This window comes from Balaenoptera borealis (assembly GCF_965194805.1).
Source record: "Balaenoptera borealis genome assembly, chromosome: 9".
Lineage (NCBI taxonomy): Eukaryota > Metazoa > Chordata > Mammalia > Artiodactyla > Balaenopteridae > Balaenoptera > Balaenoptera borealis.
The window spans coordinates 15,471,566-15,495,219 of NC_138873.1; the positions used below are offsets into that span (position 1 = coordinate 15,471,566).

At 40.3% G+C, this 23,654-nt stretch overlaps 1 protein-coding gene across 11 annotated transcripts in view; it reads right to left on the reverse strand.

Moving 5' to 3' along the window:
• The window catches only part of PLEKHG1 (pleckstrin homology and RhoGEF domain containing G1), a 225,932-nt gene that overhangs the window by 35,933 nt on the left and 166,345 nt on the right, over positions 1–23,654 (reverse strand). For all 11 annotated transcript variants that reach the window (XM_082405444.1, XM_082405446.1, XM_082405443.1 and 8 more), the window contains 2 exons: positions 8,343–8,412; positions 641–687 (listed from right to left, as the gene is read on the reverse strand). In XM_082405444.1, the coding sequence (XP_082261570.1) occupies positions 641–687; positions 8,343–8,412 (117 nt within the window). The remainder of the gene's footprint in view (positions 1–640; positions 688–8,342; positions 8,413–23,654) is intronic.

A 23,654-nucleotide genomic window follows, 5' to 3' on the forward strand; every position in this document is an offset into this window, starting at 1 on the left:
CAGAAAAAAGAATTTCCTACAGTGTGAGCTGTGGTCTTAGGCCTGACTCCCTTACTGAAATGGTCGCTATATTGGCCAGAGGCTGCTCCCTAAATGGCCCTCTTGCCGACACCCCCAGTGTGAGCAAAACTGAAGCAATGATCCAGGTGGGATGATGTGTTCTCTTTTCTCACATAAGCTTACCATGTTCTTTCCTTTCTCTGAACTCCATAAAACTTATGTAGTTCCTAAAATTTATGTGGCAAAAATATAACATATTTTATCCCCAGCTAGATTATATAAACTCATTAGCAGTGCATCCCATATTCTTTAAAACATGGCGCATATACAAAAGGGTTAATAGATAAGACTTCTAGCCCAACACAATTGGTTTACTTAGTTTTCCACTGAGGGAAACCTAACAATCTTTTTGGTCTCCTTTAAGGTCTTTCACAATTTTTCCCTGTGCTGGCTCTGCTAGAGAGTCCCTAAGCCTGAATGGATCAATATCTGGGTACCCCTGGGGTCCGTTCTCAGCATGTTTGCAGTTTTCCCACAGTACTCAGGGCAGCGCCAGGCACATAACGCCTACCGACCACATACACTGCACGGACTGACTTAAAACAATATGCAGATATTCCTGCACATTCACAAGACGTACCTCGGATAGTTAGTGCAATACTGGGTGTAAATGTGGAACTCTTCACTCTGCAAGGAAACAAAAGAAATTTTATGGGCAAAAAAAGCCGAGACAACAACAATCAATTACAAAGAAAAGATATATCATTCATACCTTTAAATTTGTTCCTGTAACCACACTGGCCTGTCTCCTGAGCCCCTGTGGCAATCATCCATGCCTTTTTATCTACCTTGGGTTATACCTAGAATCCACGTGCACTTGAACTCATCTGAGTCCATTAAACACTTATTGAGCGTCTGCTGTGTTAGCTGAATCTGAAGGCAAATAGGAAGAGGAAGACAGTAGGGTTTCTGCCCCCAGATGCTCGTAGTCCTCTGGGGGATTTGCAGTGTGAGAGAGAAATATAGGTAGATAATTTAAATATCATGTGATCAGAACATGTTGGAGGCATGTGCAGGGCACAAGAAAGCCGCTGCACACTTTCAAGCCCTGTGTGTGCAGTTCTCTCCGCCCACTGTCTTTCCCACCTTTTTCATCAGATAGCTACTAGGCACCACTTGACATTGAACTGAGGCTTTATTTCCTCTAAGGGGACTTCCTGAGTCCTTGGGCCAAGCCCACTGCTCCTACTTGGGACCTCACAACACCCAACACCAGCCCATCTCGCAGCATTTGCTGAACGATAATGACATTTTCTGCATGTCTGTCTGTCTCCCACTCTACGCTGTGAGTCCCTGCAACAGGGGGCCCTACTGTGTTCATCTGGCACATAATGTCTGTTGAACTACTGAATCCCCATCTCTCCTATGAAGCTGAACATTTTTTGAGAGCAGGATCCAAGTCTACTCACCTGTATGCGTCCAACGTGGCAGCAATGCCTCAAATGCTTAAATATTTGGCTAACTAATGGGGGCTTCTTGCCTTTTGCTATGATCATATTCCAGGTTCCCTCATCAGCAAATTCTAGACATAATATCATTTCACTTTTACAAAAAAAAAAAAAAAAGGTCATGAAGAACCTAGGGGCAGGACGGGAATCAAGACGCAGACCAACTAGAGAATGGACTTGAGGACATGGGGAGGGGGAAGGGTAAGCTGGGACAAAGTGAGAGAGTGGCATGGACATATATACACTACCAAACGTAAAATAGATAGCTAGTGGGAAGCAGCCACAAAGCACAGGGAGATCAGCTCAGTACTTTGTGTCCACCTAGAGGGGTGGGATAGGGAGGGTGGGAGGGAGAACAAGAGGGAGGAGATATGGGGATATGTGTATATGTATAGCTGATTCACTTTGTTATATAGCAGAAACTAACACACCATTATAAAGCAATTATGCTCCAATAAAGATGTTTTAAAAAAAAAAGTATATATCTTTAATAGGAGGACTTTTAAAAAGAAGCATCCCCGCAATGCTATTATCATATTTACATAATTCCATTGGAAGGACTGGGAGGCTGGGATTAGCAGATGCAAACTATTACATCATATACGATAGACAAACAAAAAGGTCCTGCTGTAGAGCACAGGGAACTAAATATTCAATATCCTGTGATAAACCATAATGGAAAAGAATATGAAAAGAACAGATATATGTATAACTGAGTCACTTTGCTGTACAGCAGAAATTAAACACAACATTGCAAATCAACTATACTTCAATAAATGTAAAATAAATAAAGAAGTAATTCCATACTATCATGAGGGTTTGTCATCAGTATTCCTATTTCCTACTTACTTTTTTTTAAATTATAGTTTGCTGTTTGCTTTGGAATCCAAATAACACCCACACACAGCAACTTGATATTGTTGATATCTCTTAAGTCCCTTCTAATCTATAAATTCCCCCTCTTATTTTCCCCTTGCAATTAAGTTGAAGAAAAACCAGATGGTTTGTCCTGCAGAGTCTCCCACAGTCTCAGTTTTGCTGATCACATCCCTATGGCTTCCTTTACTGTGTTCCCCTGTCCTCCACACTCTTTGTGGTTTAGGAGAGGTTTGATCAGATTTAGGTTTCATAATTTGGTCCGAGTACATCACAGGTTAGACTATACTTAAATCGGGAGGCATATGATGTCTGGTTCTCTCTTTCTGTGATGTTAATAACCATTGGTGGGCTTCCCTGATGGTGCAGTAGTTAAGATTCCGCCTGCCAATGCAGGGGACACGGGTTCGAGCCCTGGTCCGGGAGGATCCCACACGCTGCAGAGCAACTGAGCCCGCGCGCCACAACTACTGAAGCCCACCCGCCTAGAGCCCATACTCTGCAATGAGAAGCCACCACAATGAGAAGCCCGCATGCCACAACGAAGAGTAGCCCCCGCTCGCCGCAACCAGAGAAAGCCTGAGCGCAACAACGAAGACCCAATGCAGCCAAAAATAAATAAATAAAATAAATTTATTAAAAAAAATAACCATTGGTAATTATTGCCTAGATCTGTTAATTCATGAGGGGTTACAACATGGTGATATTTCTATTCTACTATTCTGTCTTCATTTATTAGCCAAAATCTTTCCAAAAAAGGAACTGCCTTAGACTGGTTACCCTGCAGTTTGTGGTTTGTATGGGAAAGGCAGGATAAATGCTTGATTCTTTTCCTTGATTTTCAAAATAATGCATCGGTTCTCTAACATCCTGCAAAGGGCTTGGGTTTTTTTTTTTATATATATATATCACTGTGATTTCATGAATATAAACATATTTCATGATTTTCCGTTGTTTTCAGTTAGTTATCTTTACTGATGCTCAAATGATCCCACCTTTGCCCAGTAGGAGCCTCTTCTTGAGTATTCGTGACCTACAGCCTCCAGTAGCTTCCTTGTTTTCTGATGTGACAAGATGTTCCAGACCATCTTGTATATTTACTTCCCTACACTCACTCTTCGCAGAGCCCTGATTCCTTTAGGTAGGAAGTAGTATGTGGAAACCACCACAATCTGAGTTTTAGGGATGCTCTTGCTACTAGGTTAATCATTATTCCTAGGCCTTTTCAGTGGACAAAGCTAGGAATATGGTGTTTTTTTAAAGCTAAAATACACGCTTAGTTCATACTAATTCTTGTAATTCAGATTCAGGACTACAGTGTTTTTAATTAGCCTCATTCTTACTCTGTATTTTCTTTCTCTTACCAATTCCAGTTCTCAGTGACACAAATGTAAATATTCATTTGCTTTATCCCACAATATACACAATAATTCCAGAATAACAATACTAACACCATTATATATGATATCATTACTGAAAACAGTTAAGGATGTATTTGTTGTATTTTGTCCACAGCATATTTTTCAATTGATTGGAATTTCCTCTGTGTGGTCATGCCACAAACTGGATCTGCAATTAGACTCATTGTTTCATTTTGCTTTCAATTAAAAACAATTTTTTTTAATTTATTTTATTTTATTTTTAATTTAATTTTATTTTTTTAACATCTTTATTGGAGTATAATTGCTTTACAATGGTGTGTTAGTTTCTGCTTTAAAACAAAGTGAATCAGCTATACATATACATATCTCCCCATATCTCTTCCCTCTTGTGACTCCCTCCCTCCCACCCTTCCTATCCCACCCCTCTAGGTGGTCACAAAGTACTGAGCTGATCTCCCTGTGCTTTGAAGACCGTTTTAAACTTTAACTTTGGTTTATAACTATGTAAAATAGATATATGGTTTCAAAGTCAACTCTCCAAGGAAATGTACATTTAAAGAAGTCTGGCTTCTAATCTTTCCCATTCTAGACTATTCCCTCCCTTCCCCATCAGGAACCAACTTTTAATCTTACAGTTTATCCTTTTTAATTTTTTTTTAAACATACACATTTAAATATAAGTATAACCTCCCCTATTTCTGAATAAATAAAAACAAGCTATGCCAGTGATTCTCAAACTTGAGTATTAGAATTACCTCGAGGGCTTATTAAAACACAGATTACTGGGTTGCACTCCCAGAGTTTCTGCTTTAGTAGGTTTGGGTGGGGCCCGAGAATTTGCTTTCTAACAAGCTCCTGTATGATGCTGTATACTCACTATACTTTTGGAATAGATTTCTGGAAGTAGGATTGCTAGAATAAAGGGTGAATTCAGATGTAATTTGGCTAGATATAGCCAAATTCTCCTCCACAGGGTCTATTTTGTTTTCCCACAATTACAGGAGTGTCTGTTTCCCCATGGCCTTGCCAACCTAGTATGCTGCCAAAATTTTAAGCATAGTATTTTTAAAAAAATCTAAATTAATTGCCAAATTCAAAAAGTTAGAAGATAAAAATATCTTGATTTCTGGCTTCTCTTGAAAAAGTATTAGATCCACTGGCCCTGGGCCTACAGTTTCAGGTAACATTTCTGTCCCTGAGACATGAGTGCCTCGATGGCTCTGGCCTCCACCTGGGCCCATTATGTTCACCTGTTTCGCTCCTGAAGGCACTGGAGTGTCCCGCCCGGCTCCAGCGATAAGAAGGGCAAAGTGATTTGCCCAAGGTCTTCTAGGAAATTAACACCAAGCTAGAGCCTTTCCCTGTGTTTGCTCACACCCTTTCAGTTTCTTGCTTCTTTCCTGCCTCCTGCCACACTCAGCCTGGGATTGAACAATTAGCAGGCCGATTTCCTCAAATTTAAGGACTTTTAGGATCATATGGAATACCAAACTTAAACACGACGGCCTCAATGAAAACATTTAAATTACATCATCTATGTGACCTACACACACCTACCCTAATAAAGCCTCAAGGCTTCTGCACAACTGAATTTCTGTGCATTTTGTGACATCATGGCTCTATTCCTACCTTAGACAGTTTTGATTTAAATCAGTGACATATTCTTAATATAGAAGCAAATGCATATTGGATCTTAGATTTATAAGCTCTGTGGACAATTCAAATAATGGCTTTACACAAAAGTCAATAACTCCTAGTTAGTTAATTCCCTAAACACCTATTTCTTATGATATATGCACACAAGTCCTTTTCAGAAGTATTTAGGGAGAAAGAAGGCAATGATACAAAAAAAATTATACAAAAATAGATATTTTCTTCTATTTTCTTCTGGTTATTCAACTCTTTCAAGTTGCAATTAGAGATGATGTCAAAATGAGACATTTAATTATAAAAGAACCAAAACACGATACGCACGGCTGGCCAACTGAACACACAGGGGATCTGAATGTTTATTGAATGAATAACCAGAGTATAGAAATCTGTATGATTTTAGGGTTTCTTCTGCTATAAGGTCAATTTCTCCCCACCCCACCTCTCTCCTTTTCACACACACACACACACACACACACACACACACACACACACACACACACTCACTGATTCCTGAGTACTATTCACAGGCCACTATGAGAAAGGCTTACTATGTAAATAGCATAGGGGTAAGGTGACACTGACTTGAATGCACTCCAATTACACCAATGTCTGATACCAGCACTTTCTTGAGGATAATTTCAGTAAGCGGTGGTGGTGCCTGGCACTAGAGAGAGAAAGGCTCCAGTGGGGAGGGGGCCGTGCATCAGGGGAGAGGAGGAGGTTAAGGGGAGGTCGGGTCTCTGAAGACAAACTTCGTCTCCCTCCTAAATTCCGCCCAGGGCCAGCTTGGCTGACAGTCAAGATGAGGGATGGAAATGAGAGTGGAGGTGAAGGCAGGAAACCAAGGAAACCTGTTCCAGGTGTTTCCAGAGTCCTAAGAGCGGAGAAACGCTCAGCTGGGAGAGAGCTGGGTCTGCCTGGTAAGGACTTTTCTCGTCCCTCTCGAGAATGGCTTCAATAGCAACAGCGCCTGTTGTTCTTCTATGGGCAGCAGCAGGTAAGAAGTACTGTATTCTCCTCTGGCTGTGGCCTCTCCGTACCACAAAAGCAAGGTCAAAGATGACTCTCTGTGGAAGCCCCAGTGACTCAGATAAAAGCAGACGGCAGCCGCCAGCTTTACCTCTTTCATTAACAGCCTCTCGATTAAAGCACTTTTCCATTCCTCCCCAGAGGCGAGCAGAGGGCTGTGTGTCGGAAGTGTAACATCTTCCAAATTTCAGGGCGCTGAGTAAGAAGCAGGCTGTGCCAGACCCCACACTCCCTCGCGATTCCCGGCTCACACACGAGAGCGTGGAGCGCTATAATCAGTCTTCTAATTAAACTTGGCAACATCACAACGAGAAATCAGATTTGGGAGCTGGCAACCTGGCACACAAACAAACTTTTATGTGAATAATTAGGCCAGAGCTAAGCGTACGCTGGACCAGCTTTAATCAACGTGTGATTACAGTTAGCAGTAAAAGCCCCAATGTTTCCAAAAGCTTCTATGCTGTTTATGTGCTGTGGTGATTGTAACACAGCTTCTTTGATATACTCAGCATATCTTTTTACCCATTTCTTCCTCTTTCGTTTTCCTTCTCTTTTCCAAATTCCTACCCTGCAGGAGAATTCACTATAACTCAGGCCGCTTGTGAAAAGAATTGTGTGTGCAAGTGTGTGGGCACGAACACTCGCACCCACAAAGTCAGGAGTGTTTTATATACAAGCCCATCAACTGCCTTTAAGGAACCACACTTGAGCAGAACCTAGAGTGTTATGTTTGGATTCAAAACCATTGGATCATCAGAAATGACCCCGTGGAACAACCCCGGAGCCCAGCCAGGCTGGGAGGACATCTTCAAGTTCACCCCGGACTCCAGGATTCTGAATGAGGTGCTAACTCTGGGCTGACCCCAAAGCACTGTCATGAACTTTGCTTCAACCTTTGTACATCTGAAACCACAACTGCAAAAATCCTATGAGGTTTTACTGCAAAAACAATTTCTGCTAGAGGTTTTCTAAACAAAACCTGTTGAATTTTTAAGAGAAACGTAAGATTCTATATACAGTAGGTAGCGTGTCGAGAAAGTAATGTTGTCAAGCAGGGGTCCCCAATCCCTGGGCTGCAGGGTAGTACCAGTCTGTGGCCTGTTAGGAACCCGGCCGCACAGCAGGAGGTGAGTGGCGGGAGAGCAAGTGAAGCTTCATCTGCCGCTCCCCATCGCTCCCCATCACTCGCATTACCGCCTGAAACATCCCCCCTCCAAACCCCGCGGAAAAACTGTCTTCCATGAAACGGGTTCCTGGTGCCAAAAAGGTTGGGGACCGCTGTTGTAAAGGCTTCCCTTGTAAGTTTCAGAATTCTCTCTCTTATCTGGGTACAGAATATAAACTGTCGTTTAAGCTTTAAAATTCAAATCCTTTCCTTGTGTTTTTCTAAACCATCAGTTCAACTTAAGAAAAACGTAGGAAAATTAGAGTGCATTTTTAAGATGCAGGAGATTAATTCTGCTCTCTTTATCCCCCTAATGACTAGGCTAGTGCCATATATATATAAATACTATTTATATTCTAACAGATTTTTGTAACTGGTCTAGTGGTATTGTATATGTATTTATTTTTCTAACATTTCTCTAATCTGGACTCTCCTCTTCCCAAGATTAAAGTTTTTCCTAGGAAAGATATGTAACATCATTTAGCTACTATACAAGTTCTAGGACAACTACTAAGTTATTAGCATTTCCTAACTTACTGGGAACTGTGGGGTTTTTTTGTTTGTTTTTTGTTTTCCTAGCTAGTGGGGAGAAAAAAACCCCTCAGAGTGAGAGAGACTAGTGGTGAACCTCAGCCAATATGGAACACAACGGTCATTTTAACCTTAAAATGAAAACAATGTGTGCTCTGTCTCTGTCTTGGTTGGCTCAGAGAGATGAACCCTGCTTACCTTGGACACAAAGCATTCTGCTATGGCCACAGGATCATTTTCACAGTTTTCCAAGTCTTGCAGAAGTTCACTAATAAAAAAATAAAAGCCAGAATGTATTAGGTTGTGGTCTGACAGTTGAGGACATTTTAAATAACTTAGAAGTTTAAACATTTATATGGCATTTACAAGGAATCATGTTTAATTGGATAACTGAGGACTTCTTGTCATTATATCCAAGGCTTAGGTAAGGGACTTGCCCAAGGTCATGGTGGAGCAGGGGTGTAAACACCGGTCTGACCTGTAACTCTCCCACCCAGAGGTAAGCCCTACCTAACGGTTTCAGTCTTCTAGAAGTTTGTCCACATCTGTAGCATGCTCACACATACTCACTCATTCATCCAATAGCTTTCCAGGTACCAGATACTGTGCAAAGCACTAAGAACAAACACACCAGTGAGCCAAGTGAGATATGGTTCCTGGTCTCTTGGAGCTTGGAATCCACTGGAAGAGTCAGACCTTCAGTGAAAAATCACACTGAGAAATATAAAACTCTACATGGAGATACTGCTCTAAAGGAAAGATATGCCAGAGGAGGAAATCTCTTTCTTCAGATGAAAATCTGTATTATTTTTAATGATTCATTATTTTAAGTAACTAACTGCATAATATTTCATCGTGTGGACGTAGCATCGTTAATTTAACTGATCTCCCATGACTGGATACAATTCTATAAATGGGATTGCTGGGTCATCAGGCATTCTCAGTTTAAATGTTAACACATTTCCAAATTGCATTCCATATAACTTGGATTGATATGTACTCTGATATGTTAAGTGTTTATTTTAATTAGCTGTGTATTACATATTTAATAAAAGGTTAAACAGTTCTGCAGGAATTATGATAAAAATAGTTCTACACTTTCTTGCTTTTTGTTTCCCATTCTCGACTGCCACTCCCAAGAAACACTTCCAACTCCTAGCTGTTTCTGCTGTATGTACCCGTTTCCAAACATGCTGGTAATGCATTTTCATTCTTTTTCAGTTTTAGATATTTACTCCATAATTTTCTCAGCTTCCTTTCCTCCCATCTTCTCAACAAGCTCTGTTATGAAATTTAATTAGATTAAAAGTCAGAGTTTACACTTTATTATTTTTTTTTAATATTTATTTTATTTATTTGGTTGCACTGGGTCTTGGTTGCAGCAGGCGTGCTCCTTAGTTGAGGCCAGTGGGTTCCTTGGTTGTGGCATGTGAACTCCTGGTTGCGGCATGCATGGGGGATCTAGTTCCCTGACCAGGGATCGAACCTGGGCCCCCTGCATTGGGAGCGCGGAGTCTTAACCGCTGCGCAACCAGGGAAGTCCCCAGAGTTTACACGTTAAAGGCTATGTAAATATTATTCTCAGCTGAGCCTTGGAGTGTACCATAACTACATTTCCTTTCTTGTACAACCATGTTTTCCCTGGAGTTAAAATGCTTTTTTTTTTTTTGCTTTGTTTTCAAAATACACTCCACTAATTTACCTTCCAACTTTGCACCAGAAGTATAACCCTTGTCTCACCGAGTTCAAACATCAGATCATCTATGGACTGTGTTCTTTCTTGCTGACCTCCCTCCTAGAGCTGTCTGTCCTTCCACCCCCACCTGGACAGGTGCTCTCCAGGCCTGTTGGGTCCTCTCTGCAATACCACCCTGATGGTGCCCTTCCCTAGCTCTCATGTTGGATGCCTTGTTTCTCAGATACCATTTAAGCCATTTTGTCTCCTTTGGGAGATTCTACGACTCCAGTAGGGGTGATAGGCAGTACATTTTCTGAGACTCTTCCTGTTTCAAAATGTTCTCCCTTCACACCTGGCTGATAATATCGATGGATATAGAATTCTTGGTTGGAAGTTATTTTCCCTCAGTTTTCAGGGAGCTATATGCTGCCTTATGGATTCTAATGCTGCTATTGAGAAGTCCAATATCATTCTGATCTGCGATCCAGGTTCCAAGTGACCTGTTTTTCAATTCTGGAGGTTTTTGGCGTTTTCTGTTTGTTAATATGGTTCTGAAATGCTGTGATGGTTGGTTTTGAGGTGGGTTTTTTTCACACACAGAGCCAATTTGAATATCTGGGAAATGTTCTTGAGTGTCAGTTCTCAAAATGACCTCTGGGTTCTTGAGATCCCTTCAGGAAGTCCATAAGGTCAATATTTTTATAAAAATACTTTGACACTGCTAGATTTTTTACTTTCATTCTCTTGTGAGAGTACACTGGCCTTTCCAGAGGCCACGTGACCTGTGATATCACAGATGGAAAGGAGAAGCAGATATGAGAATCCAGCTGTCTTCTAGTAAGTCAAACAGTAAATAGATTTGTAAAAATGTAAAACAATTCCAACACACACAAAAATGTTAGTGGGAAGAGTAGTAAAGTTTTCTAGAAATTTGTGGATTTATTATTATTGAATACATTGATATCTCTCTTTTTTTAAAATAAATTTATTTATTTATTTTTTGGCTGTGTTGGGTCTTTGCTGCTGCCCACGGGCTTTCTCTAGTTGTCGTGAGCAGGGGCTACTCTTCGTTGAGGTGTGCGGGCTTCTCATTGTGGTGGCTTCTCTTGTTGCAGAGCACAGGCTCTAGGCGCATGGGTTTCAGTAGTTGTGGCACACGGGCTCAGTAGTTGTGGCTCGTGGGCTCTAGAGCACAGGCTCAGTAGTTGTGGCACACGGGCTTAGTTGCTCCGTGGCATGTGGGATCTTCCCGGACCAGGGCTTGAACCCGTGTCCCCTGCATTGGCAGGCGGATTCTCAACCACTGAGCCACCAGGGAAGTCCCCACTGATACCTTAATAGTTTCTCAGTTTTAATTTCTGTCATGGTACATGAAACATCATAAATCATAAACAAAAAAGCTTTTTGGGCACTTAGTAATTTTTAAGCATGTACAGATCCTGGGACCAAAAAGCTAGGGAAACTGTTCTTGAATTATGGCTTTAATACTCCCTCCCCTCCATTAGATTAGACACTTTAATCTTTCTCATTCTTCCTCTCCTATTTTCCATCTTCTTGTTTATCGTTCTGTTTTCTGAGAGACTTCATCTTTATTTTCTATCCCTTCTACTGAATTTTTTCATTTCTACTATCTGATTTTTAATTTCAAAGTGTGGGTGTGTGTGTTTACATGCTCTTTGGATGCTTCTTATGTTTCTATTCTTATTTTATGGGTGTGAAAAATCTTCTCTTATTTCCAAGCAGATGGTGATGTTGATGATGATGATTTTGGACTTATCTTTCCTGCTCTGTGCTTTTTGCTCAACTACCTTTCCTCTGATCATTTGGGCTTCTGTTGTTCTTGTTAGAGGTTCTCCTCAAATACCTGAGAATCTTCATTTATCCTTTCCTCTTTTTTTTTTTTTTTTTTTAATTAATTCATTTTTATTTTTGGCTGTGTTGGGTCTTCGTTTCTGTGCGAGGGCTTTCTCTAGTTGTGGCAAGCGGGGGCCACTCTTCATCGCAGTGCGTGGGCCTCTCACTGTCGCGGCCTTTCGTTGCGGAGCACAGGCTCCAGACGCGCAGGCTCAGTAGTTGTGGCTCACGGGCCCAGTTGCTCCACGGCATGAGGGATCTTCCCAGACCAGGGCTCGAACCCGTGTCCCCTGCATTGGCAGGCAGATTCTCAACCTCTGCGCCACCAGGGAAGCCCTATCCTTTCCTCTTTGAAGGTGAGACACCACGATGCCGACCATAAACTCTGCACAGAAGTGGAGCTTTGCGTAGGGTGCTCCTTACTCAGGGCAGTGGTTCTCAAACATTTTGGGGTCAAGACCTGTTTACCTCTTAAAAATTCTTTATGTGGATTATATCAACACTTATTAGAAATAAAGACTGCTATATAATTTTTAAAAGATCAATTCATTTAATTATAAATTATAAATTTAGTACATGTTAATACAAATAACTTTTTGTGAAAACTAGATTTTATAAAACAAAACAAAATTTAATGAGAAGAGCAGCACTGTTGTACATTTTTGCAAATCTCTAATATCTAACTTAATAGAACAAAGATGGATGCTCATATCTGCTCTGCGTTCAACAGCCTCACACAAATATGTCACTGGAAAAGGGAGGAGTATTTTAATAGCCTTTTAAGTGAGTATGTATATCTTTCTTTGATAAGACACTGAAACTCAACAAATGGTAGTTTCTTAGAGGTTTGTTGGAGTCTGAAACCATTATATACTATATCCTGTTACATTAAAATCCATTGATGCATCTATCTTGTACTTTGAAAGGAACTTTACCAATGCATGATTTCAGAATAGTCCCAATTTCAAACATTCTTTCCTAATATTCCTATAAAAACATACCATCTGTAAGATTATTTTTGTTTTGTTTAAATATAGTTCTGATATTTGTATCAATATCTTTTATAGAAAGATGGGTGTGATTAAATTAAAGGCAGTTGAAATCTAATCATTAGGATCTAAATACTGGATGAAGTAAGAGAAAAGATCAAAGAAAAAGAACAGCCAAGGAAGCAACATATCTGGACCAGTGTTTTCCATTACTGGAGGATGGAGTGCCTTGGATACAGGTTTTGTATCCAGGTCTTTCAATATCAATCCTCTTTCTGAGCACAGAAGAATTTTGAGCAGAATCCATCATGTTACTTCTCAAGGTTTAACAGAAATACTCCTTGACAATATTTAACTCCCTGTGTTCTCAATGTTACACTCATCAAGCTACCCTTTGAGCTTTAATTTCATCTCCAGATTGAATCTCCTGGTAGGAGGAAGTGTCTCAGGGGACCCACCCAGGCTCTAGTATGGCTCACCTATAAATGAATGGCCTTCATTGCTCAACAACCAGAGCTGGGAAGGAGCTCAGATACCTTCCAGTCCTACCCCTTAATTTTCAGGTGAGAAAACCATGACTCATAAAAGGGAGGTGGCTTACCTTAGGTCACACAGCTAATAATTAATGGCATAGCTGGGGTTAGTATCAGGGCTCTTGAATCCCAGTCCCACACTCTATGATAGACACATCTATTGAAAGATTTGTTTCCTGATCGACTCAAGAAAGCTGACGGCTAGACTCTGCATCACAGTGTCTTCAACCTCGTACTGCCTACCTGGAAGGCCTTGTGTGAATCACTTGGCCCACTTTCCTTTACAGCCCTTTTCTAAAATAATGGAACCAGCGAGGAGGAAGTAGTCTTTCAAGCTCTGTCATCAGAGCAATCAACCTGATACAGTTGGCCAACCACCCTGTTTGTTCTCCATTCAACATGGTAATTACTGAAAGCCTTGTGTGTCAGGCACTGCTATAGGCACTGAGGTGATGGGGTAAAGAACATGGACAAAGGCTCTGTCTTATGGTGCTTATGTTCCGATCAGGAGTGATAAGTGTTAATAACTGAAGAAATAAACAACACAATATCAAACAAAAGACAACAAGTGTTGGCAAGGATGTGAGGAATTGGAACTCTTGTACACTGTTGATAGGAATGCAAAATGGTGCAGCCACTATGGAAAGCAGTACGGAGGTTCTCCAAAAAATTAAAAGTAGAACTATCATATGATCCAGCAATCCAACTTTGGGGTATTTATCTACAAAAATTGAAATCAAAATCTTGAAGAGATATCAGCACTACCATGTTCACTGCAGAAGTATTCACAATAGCTAAAATGTGGATATAACCTAAATGTCTGTGAATGGATAAAGATGAATAAATAAAGAAAATGTGGTATATATATACAATGAAATATTATTTAGCCTTAAAAAAGAAGAAATTCTGTGACAACATGGAAGAACCTTGACATTATGCTAAGTGAAATAAACCAGTCGCAGAAGGACAAATCGTACATGATTTCACTTATGTGAGAAATCTAATATAGTCACACTCATAGAATCAGACAGTAGAATGGTGGTTAGCAGGGGTTGGGGGTAAGAGTAAATGAAGGAGTTGCTAATTAACAGGCATAAAGTTTCAGCTAAACAGGTTGAACCTGCTGTACCACATTGTAGCTAAGTTAACAATAACGTATTGAACACTTAAAAATTTAGGAGGGTAGATCTCATGTTAAGTGCTCTTACTATCATAACATAAAATTAAAAAAAAAGAAACTAAATGAGATTTCATTCTTTTACCAATAGAAACTTACACACCATAGTACAATATTGCTTAATAAGAATGTTTATGTGAAAAAACAGTAAAGTATTGGTTTTACTGAAAAACAAGACAAACCCAACAGAATATGATATTGTACTATGTTATGAAGGAAATAAAGAGGACAATGTGGTAGAGAGCAACTGAGGCTGGGTGGTGGTGGAGGAGCATTGGGGCAGTCATGGAATGTTCTCTGAGGAGGTGATATCTGAGTTTGGGGAAGGTTGGAAGAGAAAGTCATTTAAGAAATTGATAGTGAGTCTAAGGACAGAATGAACATGGTGTGTTCTTATGTGAGGTGTAGAAAGGAAGCCACTGGCTGGTGTTTGGTGAACAACGGGGAGTGTGGGAGATACGGAAGACGACTAAACATAAAATAATACATCATGTACTATGGGAACTCAGATGGGGCCATGAAATGTGGGAGATAAGGGACTCCATAAAGACCAGAAACAGACTGTCATTCTAGAGTTACAGCCTAACGGGGTGGGGACTAGGTTTCTCACTGCATCAGTGTAACTAATGAACAACTTTACAAGTACAGTAGCAGGAAGGAGTGACTCATAGATTGTGTTTTGTACTCAAAGCTAAAATTAGAGTCATTCTACCTTCAGGTTTGGGGTATTTTCCCTTTTCCCAGAGCAACTGTTCCAAATATTTCCTCCTTTTTGAGTAGGATTATGAAAAAGAAAATAAGATTTCTTACTTGAGTTCAAGTCCCTTGTTTGGATGGGCAGTTACAGGAAACACAGTTCTCTTTTACAGAACATATTCCAGGTAAGACTTTCTCTGACCACTGATGTGGACTTGAAGTCAGGAATTGTAATACAACCTTGAAGATTCTATTGCCTTACACTGAACAAGATTCAGGAACAGGGCCTCTCCCCTTCTGGTGTGCAATAGACTCTAAGCACCACTTCCTTTTCCCACCCACCCAACTAGGTCAGCTGGCATTTTAACTTGTTTGCATCCACAGAGGCACACGTGCATGAGGGAATAGAAAATGGGGTGAGGTTAATAGTACGAAATGCTCCATTAATTTCACTGATACATTAGCACTGGTCTTGAAAAGTCTACAAGAAGAAAGCCTGCAGGTAAAAATATATATCTACCATTGTGCAGTAGTTGAAGACATTTTGGTGGTGTGAAAGGCATTAAAAGAAAAGATAACTTCCCCCACCTTTCCCTGCCTTATTGTTGTATGTATCCCATGATTTGCTTTTTAAATTACATTTCAAAGGATAAAAAAAGCATGGCCCAAATAATTTTTTTGTCTTAAGACATAAGTTACTTGCTCTGTGATGCTTTTACTAGCCCCTCAAACAAAATTAATTGCTTGTTCCTCAGCGTTCGCAAAGCATTTTGTTCATTCCTTGATTATATGACTTGTTGCCTCTGCTACACAATGATGTCATTCATCTTTATACTACTAGACTTAGCCCAGTGTTTTACACACAGTAGTGACTCAACATAGGTATACTGAATAAAGAGAAAGGGTTGAAGGAAAAAGGAAAATTTTACTCTCATCTTTTGAGGAAGGAAGAGAGCTTACGATTTTAACTTGCTAAAAAATAATTTAAAAATAGAATTCCAGTATGGAGGAATGGTCTCTGCTTCCTCACTCTTCATCATTAAAGAAAGATTCAAATTACAGTTTGGATAACTCTTCTGTATTCCAAGAGAGGGATGCTGTGTAAAAACAATTGACATCTCTTCTTTCATGTGCAGTTAAAAAACCCCAAGTTTTGGGAGTTTAGGGGCAAGTTAAAATGGGGAAAATGGTTTCTTGGACTAAGCTTGTTTCCTGACCGTTTGGGAATCTCTTCCAGACACCAAACCAGAGTCTTAAATTTCCAGGCTATTAAAGGGATTATGAGAGAAAGATTTGGCTATAAAAAAGAAAGCAAAAATGAAATCTCAACTGTATTCCAAAACAGTTCATTTTGGAAGATTTTGTAAAATAACAATTTGAATCTAGTAATATGCCAAAACCGAACAAAGACAGTACAAGGGGGACTTCCCTGGTGGTGCAGTGGTTAAGAATCTGCCTGCCAATGTAGGGGACATGGGTTCAAGCCCTGGTCCAGGAAGTTCCCACATGCCACGGAACAACTAAGCCCGTGCGCCACAACTACCGAGATGGCGCTCTAGAGCCCGCGAGCCACAACTACTGAAGCCCGTGTGCCTAGAGCCCGTGCTTCGCAACAAGAGAAGCCACTGCAATGAGAAGCCCTCACACCGCAACAAAGAGTAGCCCCCACTCTCCACAACTAGAGAAAGCTCGCGCACAGCAACGAAGACCCAACGCAGCCAAAAATAAATAAATAAATAAATTTAATTTTAAAAAAAGGTAACAAAAAAAAAGTAACTTAAAAAAAAAAGACAGTACAAGGAAAGAAATTATACACTACTGTCATTTATGAACATACATGAAAAAGTTCTTAAAAAAATACAAATCAAACTCATTATGCATAAATACATGAAACATCATGGCCAGGTAGGGTTTATTCTAGTAGTGTATATATGATTCAAATCAGAAGGCCTATTAATATAATTTGCCACATTAAGAATAGGAGAAAAATCATATGCTAATTTTCTTACAGGATGATTATGTATTCAATAAAATTCAATTTTCATTCACACTAAAATCTTAGCAAAATAGAAACAAGTGTCTATCTAAGTCTTGGAACAAACATCATACTTAATGGTAAACAGTTAAAGCATTCCTGCTAATGTCAGAAAAAAGATAAGAATGCCAACATCTAATCAACTTTGTATGGAAAGACGTACCCAAAGCAGTAAGACAAGAAAAAAACATAAGGGGTAGAAGAACTGTAAAGGAAGACAAAAAATTCTCCTCATTTTCAGACACTACTGTCTACATAGAAAATCCAAAAGGATCTATAAAACATTATTAGAACTGATGGGACAGTTTAGAGAGTTAGTTGGATATAGTATCAACATATAAAAATTAAAAGCATTCCTACATGACAATAATGGCTAATTTAAAAATAGAAGAATTATTCTAGTCAAAAATAACATCAAAAAGAATAAATTTTTAAAAGTCACATGTATGAATGTGATGGAGAAACTATAAAATATTATTATAGGGCATTTTAGAAAAGCTTGATTGATGAGATATTTTTACAGATAGGATGACAATATTGCGAAGATGTCAATTCTGCCAAAATTAATCTAAAAATTAAATCGAATTCCAATAAAAGTCCCAACAGAGTTTTTCATGGAACTTGACAAATTAATGCAAAAAAAAAAATCACTTGGCAGTGCAAAGAGTTAAGAAATGCTAAGCCATTGTTGAAGAAGAGCAGTGTGGATTTAATTATTAAGACAATGTGGTATGGAGTAAGGATGGACAAAGAGACCAACAAAACAAAACACAGAGCCCAGAAACAGGACCATACATACACATAAACCTCACCTAGGAGGAATGTGGAACTACAAATCGGCACAGAAAGGATGTACTTTTCAGCCTATGGTGATGGGACCATCAGCTAGCCATATGAAAATAAGGATTTGGATTTCCTACTACAAACCATACTTCCATCAATTTTAGTTAGATAAGGACATAAGTGAAAAGCAAAATTTTAAGACTTTCAGGAAAAATATAGAGTATGTTTATGAACTGAGAGTAGGAGGTAATTTTTTAAACAAACACAAAATCCACATACTATAAATATTATATTTACTTAGAGTAGTCAAACTTATGAATTTTACAACTTCTTTTCAAAGAAACCATAATTAAAGTTAAAAGACAAGTCTCATACTAAGGGAGGATTACAACTCACATAATCCACAACGATCTCCAGGGAGAATTCATCAAGAACTCCTACACAACCCTAAGAAAAAGAAACATCCTGGGACTTCCCTGGTGGCGCAGTGATTAAGACCCCTCACTCCCATTGCAGGGGGCCTGGGTTCTATCCCTGGTCAGGGAACTAGATCCCACATGCATGCCACAAACTAAGAGTTCGCATGCCACAACTAAGGAGCCCACCTGCCGCAACTAAGTGCAACCAAATAAATAAATAAATAGGTATAGGTATTTAAAAAAAAAAGAAAAGAAAAAGAAACATCCTGACAGAAAAATGATCAATGGGTATAAACCAGAAATTCACAGAAGAAATCAAAGTGGCCAAAAAAACAAGAAAAGAGGCTTAGTCTTAACTGCATTTGGCAAAATGCAAGGTAATGTATCCCCCAATGGAATATTATATCACAGTTAAAATAAGCAAAGTAGAGCTATAAATCTCAAAAGCAACATTGAGTGAAAAAAATTTCTAAAAGGTTGACACGATTTATGCCATGTTTGAAATAAGTTAAAGCATGCTATGTATTTTATCTTTTAAAATTTTTATTTATTTATTTATTTCTGGCTGCGCTGGGTCTTCATTGCTGTGTGTGGGCTTTCTCTAGTTGCAGCGAGCGGGGACTACTCTTCCTTGCGGTGCACGGGCTTCTCACTGCGGTGGCTTCTCTTGTTGTGGAGCACGGGCTGTAGGCACGTGGGCTCAGTAGTTGTAGCTCACGGGCTCTAGAGCGCAGGCTCAGTAGTTGTGGCGCATGGGCTTAGTTGCTCCACGGCATGTGGGATCTTCCCAGACCAGGGATCAAACCCGTGTCCCCTGCATTGGCAGGTGGATTCTTAACCACTGTGCCATCAGGGAAGCCCTGTATTTTAAATAAATACTTACATACATAGTCATGGCAACAAAGATCATACTTGGGAATGAAACATCAAGTCTTGGATAGCAGTTATAGTTATAGTGGTAATTTGAGCCAGATTGTACTGGCTTTTCTGAGCCAATTCTGTACATCTCTTCCTAATTCCATGTTCAGTGATGTCTTCTTAGTAGCTTGAATCTGCAGTGATGGGTGTGTTTACACCAGAGAAACTGGCAAACACTATAAATCCCAGATTCTCCCTCCCCTGCCCTCACCCTGGAGAACTGGTACACCAGCACATCACTGTGCCATTCTCCACAGAGCAGGATGCAATTGGGAGGGGTATATCAGGGGACTCAGCATTATTTGTAACGCCTTTATGCTTTCAAGAATTTCTAAAGCAGAAACTTCCCTGGTGGCGCAGTGGTTAAGAATCTGCCTGCCAATGCAGGGGATATGGGTTCGATCCCTGGTCCGGGAAGATCCCACATGATGCGCAGCAACTAAGGCCGTGCACCACAACTACTGAGCCTGTGCTCTAGAGCCCGCGAGCCACAACTACTGAGCCCACGTGCCACAACTACTGAAGCCTGCGCGCTGCGCCTACAGCCCATGTTCCGCAACAAGTGAAGCCGCTGCAAAGAGAAGCCCGCACACCACAAGGAAGAGTAGTCCTTGCTCGCCGCAACTAGAGAAAGCCCATGCACAGCAACGAAGACCCAAAGCAGCCATAAATAAATAAATTAAAAAAAAAAGAATTTCTAAAGCAAATACGGCACAAGGGAAGGCCTTGATAGACTGAGGGTGCTCCATGGGTGTTTATCATAGTACTCTATGCGTTCCTGTATTTTGGGAATATTTCCTAAAAAACAAAATCTAATCAGCTGAATTTTCCAGGCCAAAATAAACCCATTTTCTTTTTGCCCTCTTTAATTTTAGAGTTTTACATCTTGCTTAGTTGGGCACAATAGCATTATATTATGTTGAAAAACCTGGACCTGAACTAATAACAGAAACTTTAAAATTATTTCAAGCCTTAACCACAGATTTGCCAGATAGCTGTATCTTTGAAATCAACTTATGTAAGGTATAGAATAGGGGATTCATAAGAGGCATTAACATAAAAAGTCACATCAATACTCTTATTTAGTCGAATATAATAGCAAAGACATTTGAGCTTTAAATTTAGAGTCCAGATTTAAGAGAAAGGAAATAAAAGTGAATAGGGACAAAACAGTACAGACAATTCAACTGTAAAAGTTAAACAGGAAGATGTTCTTGAAAATAATTAAAAATAGTAAGAATACCAGTTGAGATTTGACAAAACCAGGTGTGTTCAAAATAGGCTAGGTTGGATTTCTAGCTCTATGTCCTTGAGCAAAGGACTTTCTACACTGATTCCTGTGTCTAATCAATGTGTATACATTTTTGCATCTTATCTACCTCAGAGATGTTAAGAGGATTAAATGAGACAATGCACGTGCAGGAGATATAAAAATGTGATCTACAAAAGGGATAAGCATGAACACTGGTAACATGAATTGTGCCACTACACTGATGCCACATATATCATCATCCTGACTCAGGTTTATTCTAGTCACGTCTGACTTCCTCATTCAGAGAACACCAAAGAGAAAAGAGAACAGAGAGAGAACCAACTCAGGCACGTAAAGATCTTCTCAGTCTTCCATAGATTGCAGCCAAGGTCTCTTTTGGTTGACATCGGGGGCTACTTCAGTCTTATCTTCCTTTAAATTAGGAAACACATGAAGATGTAAACGCCGGGGAGTAGAACCCCTTTCCTGGACTATGCCGTAAACCAAGACCTGAAAAGCAGGGCTCTACTCTGGCAGGAGGGCATGCCACTTGATGCCTGGGGTTTGCAGTCAGAGAAGCCCAGACTTGCATAAAGTGATAATGCACATAAAGCTCCATGGCCTCGGGCAAGAAGCAAGCCCTAGATAAGCAGTCATTACAGTCAACTTACAGCCAAACCACCAGAAGGCTTACGCCAGGGCCTCCCAGCATCTAGGCCTTGTTTCTCTTCCTGGGTTACTGTGCCATTGGTGGGATCTGGGCGGAGAAGCCACTCAGGGGCTCCTGGATTTTTAACCTCAGCGACTGCTAAATGGAAGCCTGCTCTAATACCAGCATGTTACTAATGGACACACAGACTCTAAATTCCCCAAATTCAATTTTTTTGTTTTTTGGCTGCACCACCCGGCTTGTGCGATCTTAGTTCCCCAACCAGGGATCAAACCCGGGCCCTTGGCAGTGAGGGTGCGGAGTCCTAACCACTGGACCGCCAGGGAATTCCCCCTATTTCAATTTTTTAATGCCCTTTCTCTATTTTCTTATTATCGTGTTTATTTTATCTAGACAGTGCTTCTCAACCATGGCTGCACATTACAAACATCTGAGGACCTTTTACAAAATCCTGATGCCGTGGTCCACACCCTAGACCTAGAAGTTCTAATCAGAACTTCTAGGAGTAGGAGTCATCATATTAAAAACAAAAAACACACACACAAAAAACCACACATACACACACACACACACACACACACACAATCCTTCCCAGATGATTCCAGTGTGCAGCCTGGGTTGAGAACCACTATCTTGGAACATGCAAATTGGTTTTCAAAGTCTACTGAGTCAAATGAAAAGAGATGTTGCAACACTGGCCTTTTTCATATCCCAGGCTTTCAAAATTAAGGGACGAGTTGATGTAATTCAAACATGTCTCCCAGAGGCCAGGCTTGGGCTAGGTGTTAGGGATCCACATGGACGTTAGGGATGGCAAAGGAGATGTGGATCCTACCCTCAAGGAGCTCACATACACCAGCTTCAGTGAGCAAAGAGGGGGAGGATTTATAATTTGCACTAAGGTTGAGTCACCCAATAATAGGGCACTGGAGGACTTTATAAGGGGATTTTACTATAATAAAATCAATGTCATCATCACTGGTTAATATTGTGCTGTTTACTCTGTGCTGGCATTGAGTGAGGCACATGAAGTACTTCAGCTCACTGAAGCTTCACAATAACCACGTGAGGTAGATATTCCTATTGTTTGCATTTGTTCCTTCATTCCACAAAAGTTTGGAGGGTCCCACAAGCCAGATTCTGCTTAAGGTACTTGGGTAGCAGCAAAACTGGCAGATCTCTGCCCTCAGGGATTGTTCTGTGAGTGGGGGCGGGGAGGAAGGAACAACAGACATAAACGTCAATCACAGACTATGGTAGAAATTGCTAAATGCCTGGAGAAAAAGAAAAAGTGAGCAGGTAAGGTGTGTGCTTGGGTGCCGGGTTCACATCATTGAGAAAGGAAGTTTTGAGCAAAGACTTGAAATGAGGGAGTTAGGTACATTCTACAGATCTTTCCCCAGTACATTCTACAGATCTTTCTCCAATTATGATGGGGTTATGTCCCAATAAACCCACTGTAAGTTGAAAATGTCATAACTTGGAAATGCATTAAAATACACTTAACCTACCAAACACAAAAGCTGAGCTTTGCCTACCTTAAATGTGTTCAGAACACTTACATTAACCTACAGTTGGGCAAAATCATTGAACACAAAGCCTCTTTTATACTAAAGTGCTGAATATCTCATGCAATTTATTGAATACTGTATTGAAAGTAAAAAACAAAATGGTTGTAAGCGTATTGGTTGTTTACCCTCGTGACGGCGTGCGTGACTGCGAGCTGCGGCTCACTGCCCGGGAAAAAATCAAAATTCAACATTTGAAGTACAGTTTCTACTGAACACGTCTTGCTTTCACACCATCGTACAGTCAAATCATGAGGTGAACCATCGTAAGTCGGGGACCATCTGTATTCTGTTAAAAATTCCCCAAAGAATACACACATGGCTCAGTTGGCATGCAAACCCAGAGATGTTGGAAACCAGTCTATGCTCTTTACCTGCCTACTACCTGGTCTTCCAAGAAGTACCACAATACATTATAAGAACTGATTTGCCTGCCCTATCCCCTTCGGCTCCCTGTATGCCTTGTTTACTACGATACTTTTCTAAGCCCACTTCCTGCTACACAGCAGGTACTCAATACATGTTTGAATTAAATTAAGCATTGTAAATTTTAACTATTAATTAATCTGAATTAATATCTGTTATGTTTAAAGTATTTATTGTGTGTTTACTCCCTCCTGCCCACTCCCTAGGCAGAAGAAAATTTTTAGAAAGTCCGGCGGAGGTGGGGCTGCTGGAGACCAAGCCAGCACATATTTTTGGATGCCCTGTTCACGTTCTACTGTGGAAGAAAGATGCCTCTGCTCTGTCAGGGTGAATAGGTCTCTTCTCTGAGCCAGGAGGATGGAGCGGGATGGGATTTTGAATAAATGTGAGACTCATATACAAACAAGGATGTTTCCAGGTAGAAGATATCACGGCATGATAGGCCACAAAAATTTATGAAGTCAAATCAGGGATTTCAAGTAAGTTTTCTTAGGCCACGTTCATTTGAGAAA